An 18,508-nucleotide genomic window follows, 5' to 3' on the forward strand; every position below is an offset into this window, starting at 1 on the left:
TGGAATCTATACCCTAGTTTATCTTTTTCCCTCCACTAGACTAGTCCCTCCTAATCAATCTTTACCCATTCCATCTGTCCAATATATTAAAAAAAAAAAAAAAAAAAAAAAAGAGGGCCATCCAAGTCATTCCTTTAATGGCCGCCTTAAGTATAACCTCTGGGCTTGAACTGCAAACAGGCAGATTGGCCACCTCCTTAACATACTTCAAAGCTCTGAATAGAACTACAGAGTTTATTAAAAATATAGGCCAAAGCCTTATAAAAGTCTAAGACCAACTAGACTCCTTGGCTGGAGTAGTCCTCCAACATAGAAGCAGATTAAATCTCATAGTAGCTAAAAAAGAGGGCCTCTGCCTCTCATTGGGTAAGAAATGTTGCTTCTATCTCAACCAATAGGGCCTAGTGAAAGATGCTGCTGAAAATCTTAAAGAAAGAGCTAAAAAGCTAAGGGAACACTAAAACAATCAAATAGATTCTTGGTTTAGGAACAAAATTATAACATGGGTCATCTCATTCCTGGGCCCTCTCTTAATAATGTGCCTAGAATTAATGTTCTTAACCTGCTTAATTCACCTTTTTCAAAAATTTTTAACTGACAGGATCATGGCCACCTCACAGACAATTACCCAAAAACATCCACGGATGGCATTACTCCTACAGTAAATCCATGACCTTTTAACAGGAAACATAACTGCCATTTATAAACTCCAAAAAGGAGCTTCCTTTTTTAAAAAAGCTGACACCCCTGTTAGTGACTATCTCACTTCAGGGCCAATCAGGCCAACAAATTATTTCAAACCTCCACACCATGCTCCCCAGCAGGAAGTAGCCAGAAAAAAAAAAAAAAAAAAAAAACAGGCGACCCCTCATCCTTTTATAATTACAGGGACTGAATTGACAGAGCAGGAGCATCGCCATTTTGGACAAACACCACCATTTTAAGTTCCCCTGAATTAAAAAGTCGCCTAAATCCAACCCAAAAACATCAGCCTACTGGCTAATGTCAGTATAACCAGAAACATTTCAGCCCTAAGATAAATCACCCCCCTCCAGCCAAAAACATGCCAACCCTGAGACAACCTCCCCTCCGACCAGAGACATTCCAACCCCACAATAAACCTTCCCTCACGCAGAAATATTCCAAGGCTGCCTTAAGCTCTCCCCTTCCTAAACCCTTAAATACCCTCAGTCTGTAAAAGAAAATGCTCCTGACTGAAATCATCCAGAATCCCTTCTCAGGTTTATTCTCCAAAATAAACCTGTCTTTAACTGTTGAGCCACTTTTCATGTTTCTTTCCCCTTTCTGTAACTCTTACACCTTGGGGGTAGAGGAAGATGAAGCTCCCTCCCCTCATTCAGGGAGACTGGATTTTGGGGTGGAGGACATTGCCACACTTGTCTGTATGAAACACACTGCATGAAACCTCGTGTCTTCTAATTCACTCCATGCCACCGCTTTTGCCGTTTGCCCACTATTTTTGAATGCTTTCAACTGCTTAGCATCGAGTCACATCCGTGTGCCCCGCAAGGACCACACCTTCAGGGCCTCAGGGTGCGGGGGGAAGTACAGAAGGCAGGGCCACTTTGGGAGTCTGGATGGAATGAAGCTCACAGGGAAGAGGACAGGGACCAGGAGGAGTGAAGGGCAGAGTCCCCCACCCCTGGCAGGGTGAACAGAGGGTGGGCAGTGCCCCATTGGGGCTCATGACCTGCCAGATGACAAAATGATTTCAGAATCCAGTCCTTACATGGGTTCAACTTTATTTAGAAGCAACTATGGTGCTTCTACCACACATTTTGAAGTGTTTGGTGAGCTAGAATCCCAGTAAGAGAAGGATTTTCAGCTTCTGTTTCCACCCAGCCCTAAAGAGGCTGCAGCACTATACGAGGCCGGGAGAAGGGATGCTGGCCCAGCAGGGGCGGAGCCCGGAGGAGCACGGGGTGACTGCATGGATGGGAACACAGGAGGATGACTGTGTTCATTGTGGTCACTGGCCCCTTGCTCACTGTGCGTGCTCACGGTGTGTCCGTGGCTGGCCTTGCTGGCTGGGTGGCCTTCGGAAGGAGGCATGAGGTGGCATCCATGGGCCACAAGGAGCCTGTGGTGCCCGTCAGTTACCAGGGGACAGGGATCTGTGCATGTTCAGCTGTGGATACAACAGGGGCTCAAACTGAAGGACTCTGCGTGATGATGTGGACTCAGGGGTGGCCCTGGGCCAGTCTGTTTCCTCCTGATGCTGTACAAGGACTGAGGGCATCCTCGGGGTTTCTCATGAATGGTCCTCACCTTCAGAAGGTCGTTAGAGGGATTTCCTGTGTTATCCAATGCTAACCTTGTCTTTCTGACTCCCTACAATCTTTCACCCATAGCCTCTTCCTCCCCTATCAGGGTACCTCTTCCCATAAGCCCATTTTCCAAGGATTCACTCCTTTCCAACAGCAATAATTACATTTCCACCTCCAACAATCCCACTGGCATCAGAATCTAAATGGAAAGTCTGGGCAGAGGTAGAACCCCCAGCAGGAGCCACCCTGCCTTTCCAAGTCTACATCATCTGGGTTCCAACCCCCATCCTCCTCCAACGAGAAGCTTTTGTCCTTTCAAGATTCCAGTGAATTCTCCGAAGTTCAGATGTCTCTTCACCCCTGGCTGTTCCAAGGTGGCCCCATAGTCAAGATTCCTTAAACCCTTGCACGTAAAATGTTTGCCTTTCTTACCATGCTGGCTCTAGCCTCTGGTCCCAGGGGTGTGGAGAGTTCTCTCTTACCTCTGGCTGATTTCCAGGAAGGCTAAGAACACTCTCCTCAGGTTATAATGCCGAGCATTTTGGTTCTCTCCAGCCCTGGGTCCCAATGTTGACACCTACCTTAGTCCAGTTCAGGCTCTCCAATGGGCCTGAGAGAAGATTCAGAGTTTCTGGCTTTACCTTCCAACCCTCCAACCCCCACGGCCCCAGCCATCTCAGCAAGGGGAAGGGGCAAACATGGAGTCTCCCCCCAGCTCCCATATAAACTATGCCCCCTCTTAGAGGGCAGAGCCCCCAAGGACAATTTTGGTTCACGGACATTTTTTTTTTTTGCTGTCTATTGTACAAACAAGTGGACTCCCGGGAGCTGCCCCTGCTCGTCCCCTGGGCCCTCCTTCCCTGGTCCTGAGGTCTTGCTGCTTGTCAGGCCTCTCCTCCAACCCTCTGCTACATTTCAGAAAAGCTGAGAACCTCTTGGAGTGAAAAAGGAGGAGAAATGCAGTGTCTGTAGCCGAGCAGGAGGTTAAATAAATACTTTCACTTCTCTTTTCCCCATTTGGGCAGAAACCTGTGAGGGTGAGTCAGTCTGTCGGCTGACTTCCTGTTCTGGGTCTGGGCAGCCACACTGCACGCAGGCTGGGCCGACGGGGAAACTCATAGGCCAGGCTCTGAGACCCAGGCAGGGCCTAGGGTGGAAAGATGGCAGGTGGGGGCAGCGACCTGAGTACCAGGTGAGTCTTTATCTCTCTTCCTTTAACCTTTATCTCTGGCAGTATTGGAGCTTTCATGCATTTAGTTCAGTTTCTGTCTAAAGCTTCACTTTAGTTTAGTCCTGCTTTGCAAGAACATAGGTAGGTAGTGTAATATAATGAAATAAAAGAGAATGTAATGAGGAAATCAGATTTTTACAAGTGCAACAACAGGACAACTGTTTGTGTGAGTCCAGCTTGCCGTAACACAGATGACTTTTCTTGTTTTGAAACTACTGCTCCACTGGCTGGGACATTCTGAACGGTCGTTTCAGTCATTTGTGCCAGAGAGTTGTTATTTCCTCATGATCTCTGAACCCTTTCACATCCCTCTGCTCTCTCTGCCTTCACATATGTCATGTCAAAGAAGGTAGTTTAGAAAACAGACACTCCAGGGTAAACAGCTGGCTTACTTTTAAACACTGGAAACTGTGGTTTCACCTGTCCTGGCGAGGGGCCTCAGTCAGGTTTGGGGCTATTTCCTTGACTGACTCAGGGTGTGAATTCTGACACAATTGACCTGGATCCGAAGAAGGAAAAAGAAGAAAAAGGCCCAGGATGACAGAAACTAAATATTTTTTATTTTTACTTCAATTTCCTGTCCCAAGATGGGGGATGCCTCTGACCAGAAAAGACGTGGAAATCCTATCTTTTCTCTAGTAATGAGTTTATAAAAAACATTACTTAATCTTTTTTTTTTTTTTTAGACAGGGTCTCACTCTGTCACCCAGGCTGGAGTGCAGTGGCATAATCCTGGCTCACTGCAACCTCTGCCTCCTGCGTTCAAGCAATTTTAATCTTTTAAATTTTTTAATGCAAAAGAAATACATTACATTCTTGCTCATAAAATTTCAAACCGTGGAGGAGTATGTAAAGGAAAAAATCTCCTACACTACTCACCTCACCTTGTAGCTCCCTTTCACAGTCCTGTGAAGAGTCTTGGGCATAGCTTTTCGTATATTTTTCGATGCATTTATGTGTATGAAGTATGTTTTTGTAAACACATAATTTGTGTTCTTGTTTTGTAATACATGGGATTACATTGCACATGTTATTCTGCATTTTGCATTTTTACTCATTTTAATGGTGGAAACCTTAGAGATCTTTCACCTTAATACACGTAGATCTACCTCATTCTTTTTACACATACTATTCCACAGAATTTACGTAGCATAATTTTTTAACCATTCTCCAATTGAACGGCATTTATATTGTTTTAAATTGTTCATGTTTGTCAATAAGCTATAATAATGATTACATATTTCTCTCTTTTTTTTTGCACGTATACAAGTATCTATCTTGCATTTAAAGTTTAAAAGGTGGAATTGTTGAAGCAAAGGGTACTGTTGTTTACTTGTTTATAGATCCTGCCAAATTGTCTTTTTAGGAGGCTGAATGGAGTTGTTTCACGAGTAGCAAATGAGATGAACTATCTTCCTGCACACAGCCAAAGTTTGCAAAGGTGATAAAGAATTGCATTTTGTTTTAATTTGTATTTTCCTGATAATGTGGAAAGCTGAACAGTTTTTCATGTTTTGTGGCCAATTAAATTTCCTCTTCTATCATTTTTTTGTTTATTTTTTGCCGGTGTGATTCAGTTGAGGTGTTTGTCTTTTTTTCGTGATATGGGAGAGTTCACTAAATATTCTGCAAAGTATAAATATACTTTTCTTCTCCCTTACATTTGTATATGGTGACTTTTATCTTATTAACAGCTTAAAATTTCATGTATAAACATCTTATGACGTAGATTTTATGAGACAGATGCACCCTCATTATAAATAGTGATGCGGAGAGTTGCTGAGGCACTCTGTGAGCCATGTCAGTTTTCAAAGTCTTTCTTGTGTTAAGGTGGCAGATTCGATTCTGCCTTTATTCCAGGAAAAGTTCCTTCTCTAAAATCTCTGACATTTTCTTTTTCAATTTTTAGGCAAAATTATTCTTACATTGGGGCAACTTCAGTCTTCACAGCTTTTATATTCCCCCTGGTGCTTTCATCTTTTCAGTTTTTTACTTTGAGTTCATAATAGTTGCCTCAGACTTTTCCTCCATGACAATTATCTAGTGATATGGTTTGGCTCTGTGTCCCCACCAAAATCTCATCTTGAATTGTAATCAGAATTGTAAATTCCAGGTGTTGAGAGAGGGACCTGGTGGGAGGTGATTGGATCATGGGGGCAGTTTCTCCCATGCTGTTCTCATGACAGTGAGTGAATTCTACAAGATCTGATGGTTTTGTAAATGATAGTTTCCCCTGTGCTCTCTCTCTCGCCAGCTTGTGAAGAAGATACTTGCTTCTCCTTCACCTTCCACCATGATTTTGAGTTTCTGAGGCCTCCCCAGTCATGTGGAACTGTGTGCCAATTAAACCTCTTTCCTTTATAAATTACCCAGTCTGTAGTATTCCTTTAGAGCAGTGTGAAAAAGGACTAATACATCTATATTTTAGTATATTTCTTGTTTCTTGTAATTTCCAACTTAAAAAAATTGATTGTGTTTATTTATGAGGAGGGATCTTAATTTGTTTCTATAGCTCTGCAAGCTCCCCTGTATTCCGCATTTTGTTAATTTCTCATTCAATCTTCATGGTTTTGCTTTATTTAGGTTTTTGTGCACTGTTAAGAACTTTGGGATATTCTTATTAGCATCTTTGAGATATTCTTCCAGACTGATTCTATCTGATCTTGTGTTCCATGTGCCTGCTGTGGCTTTACAGCGCCTCTGGGCAGGCTTGACCAGAGCAGCTCACCCTAAATATTCCATTTGCTCAGTTATAATCTGGGAGAGTCACTTTTTTTTTTTTTTCAGGGTTCCTATTTTGTCTGAGACCAAATTGTTTTTGTCTGAGCTGCAGTTTGAAGACTCTGTTTTTATTCTTATCAATTTTTCTGATGACACCTTTAATTACATTATCCTTTTCCCCACTTACTGTGAACCAAGTGGCCATAGAGGCAGGGTGTGTTTCTGTGTTCTCTCTTCTCTGCCCCTGGCCTGTGAGAGCCTCTCCTTATGCCAGTACCAACCACACTGCCATAGCGATGGAGGCTTCCCAGGAACTCTTGGCATCTGACAGGGCAAAATCTCTTCCTCTTCCTCCAAAAGTCTTAAACTTTGGGTTCCCAAATTAGCCTGTCAAAATCTTGGCATTTTGTGTGGAATAGCACTGACTCTATAGATCAGTTCGAAGAGAGCTGACATATTTACAATATTATGGCTTCCGTTCTCATGAATATGGCTCAAGTATAAGATTAATTTAGAAATATTTTCTATTAAAATATATTTTTTCTCTTTGAAGGTTTTGTACTTCTGCTAAATATTTGATATCTTTATGCCATTATTAACTATAGTAGTCCTCCTTTATGCACGGTTTCACTTTCTGAGATTTCAGTTAGTCATAGTCGACCATGGTCCAAAAACCTTAAATGGAAAATTCCAGAAATATCCAGAAATAAACAATTCATGAATTTTAAGTTACTTGCTGTTCTGAGTAGTGTGATGAAATCTCGTGCTGTCCCTCTCCATCATGCCCAGGATGCAAACTATCCCTTTATTTAGCGTATCCACAATCCACAATGTGGACACCACCAGTCCATGAATCACTGAGTAGCCATCCTGGTAATTGGATCGGCTGTCATGGTATCACAGTGCTTGTGTTCAGAGAACTCTGATTTTAGTCAATAATGGCCCCAAAGCACATGAGGACTGATGCTGGCAATTCAGATATGCCAAAGAGAAGCCGTCAAGTGCTTCCTTTAAGTGAAAATGTGAAATTTCCTGAAAGAAAAAAAAATCACATGCTAAGGTTGCTAATATCTACAGTACAATATTTTGAGAGAGAGAGACCACATTTACATAAATTTTATTACAGTATATTGTTACAGTTCTACTTTATTATTAAATATTATATTTAATCTCTTATTGTGCCTCATTTATGTATAGATGGGGGAAAACATAGTATATACAGAGTTTGGTACTATCTGCAGTTTCAGGCATCCACTGGGGATCTTGGAAGCATCCCCTGTGGATAAAAGGGAACAAGGGTACTAAATTCTCTCTTAAGTATAAATTTGTATAGGTGACCCATGTTCTAATCCATGGTTATATTTTTTATTCTTGTTTCAATACTGAACTGTTTTAGTTGCTATGATCTTCTAGGTAGTGTTCTGTAGCCTGTCTTGCTGGGATTCAACTGAGAGACACTAAATGAATAGATAAATTTAACAAGAATTTGCATTTTTAAAAATTCTGAATGATCCTAGCTAGAGACAAGGTATACCTCTCCACTTCCTTATAATTTTTTGAACTTGGGTCCTTATTGGGTCACTTTAGTGCTAGGCATTTAAAATTGTATTTGTAATCAGGAACTCGTTTTCCTTTTACATTTTCTAGTTATTTCTTACGGGCATAGGGGAAATCTATTTGTTTTAGTTTGATGACCTTGTGCATAGCAGACTTTCCAAGTGGTCGTCTCCCTCCTATTATTGTCTTATATTTTCCGGAGAAATAATTACATCTTCAAAATAGCAGCTTTGTCTACTCTTTTTCAGAATATATGCCTGTATATTTTTCTTTTTCTTACTTTTTTTTCTTTCTTTTTTCCTTACTATATTAGGCAGGATTGTCAGTGTAATACTGAATGGTAACACAAAAAGGAGCATTCTAGTTTTGTTCCAGCGCTCGGGGAACACTTACAATGTTTAACTTGAGACTTTCTGACAGATGCCTTTTATCAAGTTAAGGACATTTTCTGCTCTGGTTTACTAAAGTTATTTCTTTTAATCAAGACCATGTATAGGATATTTATCAAAATGCTTGCCAAAGAATCTTTGAGGTGATCATATCACTTTACTTCTATTAATTTTGATAATTTTTCCAAAGTAAAGCATACATAAAGAGATTAAAATATCAAACAGTCAACAAGACCTTAAAAAACAGAAGTAGCTCTTTTGGCCATCTTCCCCAGTCTGTGTTCAGTTTCCCAGATGAATTATCTTTAACCTTTTAGCTCTTCCTTCTGTACTTATTTCTATAGTTTGAAATGACATGTGGATACAGCTCTTTGTAATTTTTCAAGTTCCAGTCATTAATCTGTTCACATAATGGACAGAAGATGAAAACTTCTCCCCTAACACTCCTTTTCATTCCCCTGTTCACATAATAGGGCATAAGATGAAGACTTCTCCCCTGACACTCTTTTTCATTCCCCATCCATTCTCGTAATACATCACAGTTTGAGGTTCATCAGTAATCAGTGTTATCATTATGATGGTTATTTAAATGATGTATAACCAAGTCATACACTATGTTATGATCACATTTCCTTTCCTGTGCAACATCTTTCCCAAAAATAACTATTGCCCTCTTACATATTTGCTTGGATTTTGTGTGCCTTCATTATGAATTCTTCCCAGGCACCCTGCGGAATTCTAAAATTCTTCTCAAGACAGTGAGTCACATTGTGTAATTTATCAATTCCATTTTATTTTCTTGGGAGAGCCCTTCTGGAGCCACCCATTCTCCTGATCCAATTAGTTCTGGTTAGTTTCAGCTTCCAAGACTGACCTTCTGAAGCTTGACATCTCTCCTGTGCTGGGTCTTGTTTTATGGATTACATGTATCTTCTTTCTTGCTTTACTATCTCATTTTGGCTTACCACATTATCCAGTAGCCTCCTGACTGAGAGTTCATAGAAGCTATATATCTTAAGATCATTCATATCTGGAAAAAAAATGTATTCTTAAACCTCACAACTGTATGAAAATTTGGTAAGTCTAAAGGTATAGTTTGGAAATTAATTTGGTTAACTGCCTTGCAGTTTTCAGCATTGCTAATAAGAAGTCGGATGCCATTCTGATTTTTTTTTTTGGACAGAGTCTCACTCTGTCGCCAGGCTGGCGTGCAGTGGCACAATCTCAGCTCATTGCAACCTCCACCTCCCAGGTTCAAGTGATTCTCCTGCCTCAGCCTCCCAAGTAGCTGGGACTGCAGGCACCTGCCACCACGTCTGGCTAATTTTTTGTATTTTTAGTAGAGACAGGGTTTCACCATGTTTGCCAGGAAGGTCTCGATCTCTTGACCTCATGATCCACCCTCCTCGGCCTCTCAAAGTGCTGGGATTACAGGCATGAGCCACCGCCCCCGACCCCCATTCTGATTCTTGATCCTGTCTTTCTATGTCACTTGTTTTGCCTCTCTGAAACTTTCTGGCTCTTCTCTTTAATCCTTTGATTCTAAATTCTCATGATGGTTTGCCTTGATGTGGCTGTTGTGCCTAGTTCTCCAGGGCCCTTTCAAATGGAGAACAGTTTATTTCAATTCTCATCATTTTGCTTGTGATATTATTTAATTGTTTTCTCCCTTCTGCCTTGTCTCTCTCTTTTATGGTTTGGAATTCCTGTTCGTTGGATATTAGGTTTCCTAGGTTGATCCTCTAGAGACTTCTTGGTTTTTTTCCTTGACAATCTTGTATGTCTTCTTCTTTTGAATCTACCTTCTATGACATTTTCTTAGGACCTTCATTTCTACTAGTGATTTAAACATTTCTGCCATCATATTTTTAATTTCCGAAAGCCCTTTTAAAAAGTTGTTTCTCATTTATAGCATCTTGTTGTTGTTGTTTCAAGAAATCCAATATTTTCTCTCTACTAATGAGGATGATGATTTTTAGAATTGCATCTGTTTCTTCCAAGTTTCTTTCCCCGCTCCTGCTCCATTATTTGCTTGTTCTGAAAGAATTCATCAAGTGTCCTTTAAGTGTCCATTCACATTTCGGAACGAGACACTAGAAATCTGATTAGAACGTATGTGTAAGGAATGCCTCTCATTGACTGTGCCCCATTTTGATTTTCATCTCCCAATTTATCTTCTGAAGGAACAGTGCCTCTAATTCCTAACCACTTCCAGAGTTCAAAAGCATACATGGGCTTACTCCTTGTCAGCATTTCCTCAGCAAGTAATCTGGTATTTATTCTTTCACTCTGTGAAATTAGCTGCCATGTATGCACCTATCTTCTGAAATGTTTGGTTTTCTCTTATTTGATGTCCTTTTCCTCCCCTGTTCCCTGGTTCTTGTTGCTTTTCTGTCTGTATCTCTCTATTACAGGTGGTTTCATGGGATTTCACAGGGAACAAAGATGAATGCAGGTGTGTTCAACCCGCCAGGCTTAACGAAATACATAGATCAATTCTCTAATGTGATTTGTCCTGGAATTCCTGAGATAACACCTACGGGGTCATGTCATATGATTTTTTCATCCATTCCTGTGTTGGATTTACATATATTTTATTGTGGGATTTTACCTTATGTGTTTTTAAGCAGCAGTTTTTATTTAATATTTGTCTGACATTGGTATCAAAACTATCACAGCCTTATGAAATAATTGAGGGTGATTAAATTTATATGCATATGTGAATGGTTTAATACAGACATTACCTGTTCCTTGAAGGATTACTAAAAATTGTCCATTAAATGATATGAAACCGATGTTTGTGTGTAGGTGTGGGGCAAATGTAGTTTAGGGTAGGTCTGTAAGCATATTATGCATTTCTTCTATTATTTTTAGTTCTTATGCTGACCTTTGAGGCAGTTTTTATCATTTATATTGTCCTAAAAAGTAACATTTCCCCTAGATTCTCTTATTTATTGGTAGAAAGTTGTGTTGGAACTTCTTTTATAAAGTTTTAATTCTTTCCTTCTCTGAAGACATATCATTTATTAAACTCCTACCATTGTTTATGATTGTCTTTTCCTTTGTTCTTTTGATCAGTCTTTCCATTTTGTTGGTCTTTTCAATGAACCACTTTTTGATTTTATTGATCCATTACTTTTATTTTTTGTTTGAGGTATAATTAAATCTTGCTTAACATTTTTGTATTTTTCTATATATATTCTTTCCTAATTCTTTACTTCAACTTGGTTGAGGGGATTACCTTGTGTTCTGTTTCTGATACCTGGCTTTAAAACTTAATTTACTTGTCAGTGTTTCTTATTTTCTAATAAATGCATTTTAGGCCACGGATGTTCACCTCTGTGCCACTTTGGAAACATTTGGCCTTTATAATGAATAATGTTTTCATTGGAATTTATTTCTTAGCCATTTGTTATTTCAATTTTGATTTCCTGGTTAACCTAAGAAGTGTTTGGAAGCAGTTTTTAAAATTTCTCAATGGAGCGAGTTGGGGAAGTCGTCCTCTGTCCTTTGGTTGTTTCCTCTGATCCTATCACATTGTGGTTAGAAAATGTGTTTTTTAGAATTTCCATTTGTGAGAGTCTGTTGTTTCTTTTGTGGCCTAGTGCATAGTCAGTTTTGAGGCTTCGCCACATTTGAAAGGCAATATAATGTAATGATTAAGAGTGTAGTGACTAATGCCATATGGGAGAGTTAGTAGAGGAGGGCAGAGGATCGATCGACACTAGGATGATTGGAGAGGGGTGGTGTGAAGTCCAGCTCTGCCACTGCATAGATATGGAGGTGGGGCAAGCCTTGTTTCTTCCCTACAAAATGATGGTATCAGTAATGGTGTTACCAGTGGGCTGATACAGGTTCTTGTCTTCACCCCAGAAAAAAATTTGAAGGCCAGACCAAACTGAAATTACGCAAGATTTATCACAGAGTGAAAGTAAGTGCATACTCAAGAGAGGATTGTGAGTGTGCTCAAAAGAATGAGCTGCACCCAACATTGCCAGGACTCACATACTATACAGATAAGCATAATGAAGGTGTGGAATATTCCATCATAAGGGGAGGGATTTTCTGGGAAATGGGCAGGCAGTTCCCAGAATTGGATTACCACTTTTTTCTTTACTAAATGTGGTTAATCCAGAATTGCCATGGCATCAGATGCATGATGGGATTGGGAGGTTTCCCCATGGAAGTTTTATGGTAATAGGGGCATAATGCAGTCAAGATTATTTTATAATAACCCAGAATGCTCATTATTTTATTCAAATCTTTTACTTGATTTAATTTTGGCTTACTGGACTTGTCAACTTCTAACAGAGATGACTTAACATTTTTTTACTACATTTGGAAGTTTTTCAGTTTTCCTATATCACTGTCAGACTTTCCCTTCAATATTTTAAAGCAATTTTCTTACAGATCATGACTTCTACTACATAGACTGGTAGAATATACCTTTTATCAGTATGAAATAACCTTCTGTGCCATTTGTATTACTTTTCAGTCTAAATTCTATTTGTTTCTGATGTCAATTTTGCCACAGAGCTCTCTTTTATTTTGCATTTGCCTGGTATGTTGTGTTAGTCTGTTCTTGCACTGCTCTACAGAAACACCTGAGACTAGGTAATTTATAAAGAAAAGAGGTTTAATTGGCTCATGGTTTCACAGGCTGTACAGGAAGCATAATGCTGGCATCTGCTTGGCTTCTGGGGAGACCTTGGGAATCTTACAATCATGGCTGGCAGAAGATGAAGGGGGAGCAGACACGTCTTACACGGCAGGAGCAAGAGCAAGATGGGGGGTGCTACACTCTTTTAAACAAGCAGCAAGAATTGCAAGAACTCGCTCACTATCAGGAGAACAGCACCAAGTGGATGGTGCTAAACCATTCATGAGAAACACCTCCATGATCCAATGACCTCCACCAGGCCTCACTCCCACATTTGAGATTACAATGCAACATGAGATTTGGGTGAGGACACAGATCCAAACCATATCGTATGTCTTCTAATTCCTTCATTTTTAATCTTATTGAGTTGTTTTATTTTTCATGAGTTGTTTTATTTTTCATATTTTTCATATAGCTGAATTCTGTTCATTCAATTTAGGTATCTCTACGTATTATGAATCACTTTTATTTTATTAGCATTTATTTTTATCACCACTCTGTATATATTCTTGCTATCTTATTTTTTAATGAATATTTATAAGAATTTCTATTTTTTCTGTCATCTTTCTTGCCTGTCTTTGGATTGATTGCTTTTCCTTTGATCCATATTTTTCCTCCAATACATCCTTTTTTTTGCTTAAAAGTTAATTTTTAGTGAACAATTAAAAGACTGTTGTTCTGTGAATGTCTGGAGTCACTTGGTATCTTTTCCTAAACTAAAAACTGTAACTTGATTTTATTTCCCTCCTCCCTCATCCTATCCCATCCATAAACTTTTTGAGTCCTTGTAGTCTAAAAATATCTTTATTCCACTTTCATACTTGGGTGAGTACTTGGGAAGGTTCAAAACGAGTTTTCATTTAAAAATTTGGCCATTTTTCTTCATTGTATTCTTGCATTCAGTGACTTTTATGAAAATTCCAACTTTAATCAGGTTTTCATTCCTTTGTGGTTAAGCTGCTTTTACTTTCTAAAATCTTAATGATTTGTTATTTTGGTCCTTGATGTGCTAGATTTTGGTGATAATATATCTAGGCAAAACTGTTAAATATTCACTACGCTGACAAGTTTATAGGCCAATTTGGAGAGAATTGCCAGGTTAAATATATTGAGTCTTCCAATCCATGAACATGGGTATCTCTATTTATTTAGATTGTTCATTTGTCTAGTAATGTTTTGTCATTTTCAGCATACAAGTCTTGCATTCTGTTTGTTCTGTTCGTTCCTACATGTTTTATTATTTTGCCTACCATTAATTTTGAATTTGAGAACTCAATTTTTGACATTTCTAAGTTTACTAGTTGGTTGTTTTATAGAAACAATATCACTGAATAAGTTTTGGGGGTGTTAAATATACTTACTCTAGGCTGGGCAGGGTGGCTCATGTCTGTAAACCCAGCACTTTGGGAGGCCGAGGTGGGCAGATCACTCGAGGTCAGGAGTTTGAGATCAGCCTGGCCAACATGGCAAAACCCCATCTCTACTAAAAGTACAAAAATTAGCCAAGAGTAGTAGCACACGCCTGTAATTCCAGCTATTAGGAAGGCTGAGGCAGGAGAATTGCTTGAACCCGTGGGCAGAGGTTGCAGTGAGCTGAGATCAAGCCACTGCACTCCAGCCTGGGGGACAGAGAGAAACTCCATCTCAAACATAAAATGAAATAAATAGACTTACTCTGAAGTCTTATTCTATTTATTTATTATTTCTCTTTTCTCTGATGTTAACCAAAAAAATGGTAAAAAGAAAGATCTGAAGGGACCTGGTTAGAACCCTGAAACTGTCCACTAAGCCAGTGTTAACACCTGGGGCATAGTGGTTCCATGCCTTCCCTAACATTTATTCTGAATTTTACAAACAAATGAGAGACTTTTTGTTTAATTTATATAAAAATGGCATCATAATATATTAATCTGAACATGATGTTTTCATTGAACAACAAAACCATTACCTTCAACTTAAATTGCTACAATTAAATAGCTATGTAATATTTCAACAGTGTACATTTATGATAATGCACTCAACCATTCAGCCAAATGGACAATTAGGTTATTTTCAGGTTTAGAGATATGTGTTATTGTTGAGTAGTTGTTGTTGTTGTTTTACTACTAAAAACAATGCTTCAATAAATACTTTTGTATTTATGAGCATGTAGTCAACAAATATTTATTAAACACCTTGTATATATCAGGTACTCAAGAAAAATTAATGGACAAAACAGACACCACTGCCCTTATGGCATACGTATTTTTGGGAGAAGAGAGGCAATGAAGAAGATGATAAACAATAAACAAACAAATGTGTAGTTTATTTAATATGTTAGGGAGTGATAAGAGCATGGGAAAAAGAAATAGAGGCAGATGAGGGGATTGGGAGTATGGGGGCAGGCTGGGGGATTGTGGTTGTGATTTTTGATAGGTTGGTCAAAGCAAGTCTCATTGAGAATGTGACAGTGAATCAAGGATCAAAAAGAGACAAGGAAATTAGTTCACGGCATAGATATATGTATCTATGCTAGGCAGAAGAAACAGCCAATATCAATTCCCTAAGGCTACAGTATGTCTGGTTAGTCAAGAAACAACAAAGAGGTGAGTGTGACCAGATGGAAGTGATCAAGGGGAGAGGAGAGAAGGTTGGATCATTACAGACCCTTTGAACAGTGTAAGGATCTGGGTTTCACTCTTGAAAAAAATGGGGGAGCATTGAAAGTTCTGCAGTTCTTGTTTCTATAGGATACATGTTGATCTTTTTATTTATATGGGATAGATTCCAAAATTGGAATTTGCTGGGTCAGTCTGTAGTATATTTTTAAAATTTAGCGGATGTTGCCGAATCTTTTCTGAAAAGGCTGTAGTAATTCATGCTCACATCAGTTCACTGAGTGCCTGTTTCTCTGAATCTTCTCCCACATGGCATAGTGTCACTAACGAAATTGTGTTTGCCAATCTAATGAGTGAGAAATGGTTTCTCATTGATGTTTTAGTTTGAACGTATTCATATGTGTATTGGACATTTTAATTTTCTTTTCTTTAAGCTGCCTGTTCAGGTTCATTTTGGAGGGGTTGTTATTTTTTATTAGTAGACTTTAGTCTTTTGCCTATTAATGGCAGATGTATTAACCCTTTGTCATACATATTGAAAATGTTTTTTCTACACTGTCTTTTATATCTGTATTGCTTTTTAAGAATGTTTAAATCTATTAAGAGAAATCTTCCTTTAACTATTCTTGTCTCAAACTGTTCTTTATTGACTCAGACATTCTGTCATTTCAATATTTAGATTATTTTATCCAGGTTTTTTTTTCTTTTTTTTTCAAGACAGAGTCTCACTGTCACCCAGCCCGGAGTGCAGCAGTGTGACCTTGGCTCACTGTAACCCCAACCCTCACCAGCTGAAGTGATCCTCATGCCTCAGTCACTCAAGTAGCTAGATCTACAGGTGCACATCACCACATCCAGCTAATTTTTGTATTTTTTGTAGAGACAGCATTTTGACATGTTACCCAGCTTGTCTCGAAACTCCTGATCTCAAGGGATCTGCCCACCGCCAGCCTCCCAGAGTGCTGGGACTACAGCCATTAGCCACCACACCTGGACTTTATTCAGTTTTAATGGGGTTTCTGGTTGCAAATACACCATACTTACATAATAATTTCAGAAAAAATGATGCTTTAAAATTATTACTTTTTTCTAATTGGGAACATTTTATATATCTCCATTTATTTAGATCTTATTAATTTTCTTCAATAAAATTTTTATAGTTCCTATACTTTTAAGATGTTTATAAAATATATACCATGTGTATTTGCTATTGAGTCTGAGTTATTTTTTTAAACTTATGTTGTTCCAAATAAGGACTAGGTAGTTTTATATATCTATTTTTCATTCGTACTCTCGTTGGTGTATTAGTTCGTTCTCATACTGCTGTAAAAAAACTACATGAGACTGGGTAATTTAAAAAGAAAATAGGTTTAATTGACTCACAGTTCCACAACCTTAACAGAAATCATGACTAGGAGGTCTCAGGAAACTTACAATTATGGTAGAGGGTGAAGGGAAGCAGTCACCTCTTCACAAGTCAAAGCAAGAGAGAGGGAGTGAGAGAGAGCAAGGAAGGAAGTGCCACACTTTTAAATAATCAGATCTCGTGAGAACTCACTCACAATCATGAGAACAGTATGGGAGAAATCCACCTGCATGATCTAATCACCTCCCGCCAGGTCCCTTTCCAACACGTGGGGATTACAATTTGCCATGAGATTCGGGTAGGGACGCAGGGTCAAACCATATCATTTGACAAATTAATTTTCTACTTCTCATGAATTTTATTAGGTCTCTCTTCTAGTTTTTCTATGTATATAATTATAGAAACATATAATACTGTACCCTATTTTAGTATTTATACTAATTGCTTTATTTCATAGCCTATCATATTAACTAAAGGCTTCCAAAATATTGCATATGTGTATGTGTGTATATTTATATTTGTATACACACATACACACACACATATATATGTGTATATTATGTATAATGGTGGTAAATAGTAGACATTCCTATATGGTTTTCTATTTAAAAATGACTTCACCATTCATGTTTACCATAACATTTGTTGATTTTAGAGAGTTCATGTTATGTTAGTTTTTATTTCATATACAGTTTTTATTTTTAAAAATAGCTGTTAGGACTTACCAAATTCCCTTTTAAAATCATTTGTGAATATACTCAAATACTTCTCCTTTTATTTACTGATGTAAAATTACCAGAGAGATTTTCGAATGTTGAACTGTTTTTTTCTCTTATTCAGTCTCATTGTCATTACCTTTCTCTTTCTTTCTGTTTCTAAATAGCCTGTAACTACAAGTTTTATTTCATCTTTAACCCAACACAGTGTGTTTTGTTTTGCTTTCTAAAATCTACTTAAGAAATTTATTTTCCTTATGCAATATGTTTCAATTCTATTGATTGTATCTTATTGAGACTTCTTTTGTGGCCAAGATTGTGCTAAATATTGATGATGTGTTTCTCTGTTTTAAGTTACAAGATTAAATAATAACTCATTCTTATTAACTTATCTAGAACCTGTATATTTGTCCATTTTAGTATATGGAAGAGTAAAAAACTTAGGGGTGAATTGTTTTGCAATGCCCATAAAACATTTGTCCAATTATTTGTTTCTTGAATTTTGAATTGACATAATGGGAACTGTTCTGCTTTTTGTATTATTTGAAGGTACATACCATAAATTGCCCATTTTGATTTCAGCATATTTTGTGTCGGTGCATCTTTAGTTGGATTCTATCTTTGATTCCAATCAGTATCAATATCATCAATATTGATGATGCTTCCAATATCATTAATATTGCCTTTCAGTATCATTTCTTCAGGTATATTCAGTGTTATAATTTTTCAACCTTTCTTCTGTTTTACCTTTTATAATTCATTGTTTTTCTTGTTTTATCTCTCTAAAAATGCAAACTATGTTTGCTCTTTATTTTTATTTTCAGAGTTTCATAGGTCTTATAAGATCTGATTTCACTCAATCAGTAGTTACCTTCAACTTTTCAAGTTAGTTGTTTAATCTGTATTTCTGTAATTGTTACAGTTGAATCTGAAACCATATTTTTCCACCATATTGTTGTCATACTTGAAACAAATTTCTTAAT

At 38.0% G+C, this 18,508-nt stretch overlaps 1 protein-coding gene across 1 annotated transcript in view; it reads left to right on the forward strand.

Moving 5' to 3' along the window:
- Positions 1-3,328: 3,328 nt before the first annotated feature.
- The window catches only part of SP140L (SP140 nuclear body protein like), a 56,364-nt gene continuing 41,184 nt past the window's right edge, over positions 3,329-18,508 (forward strand). The window contains 2 exon segments of the mRNA XM_073020133.1: positions 3,329-3,480; positions 4,886-4,960. Coding sequence (XP_072876234.1) covers positions 3,449-3,480; positions 4,886-4,960 — 107 coding nt within the window. The 5' untranslated portion in view covers positions 3,329-3,448.

Source organism: Chlorocebus sabaeus, chromosome 10, assembly GCF_047675955.1.
Source record: "Chlorocebus sabaeus isolate Y175 chromosome 10, mChlSab1.0.hap1, whole genome shotgun sequence".
NCBI lineage: Eukaryota > Metazoa > Chordata > Mammalia > Primates > Cercopithecidae > Chlorocebus > Chlorocebus sabaeus.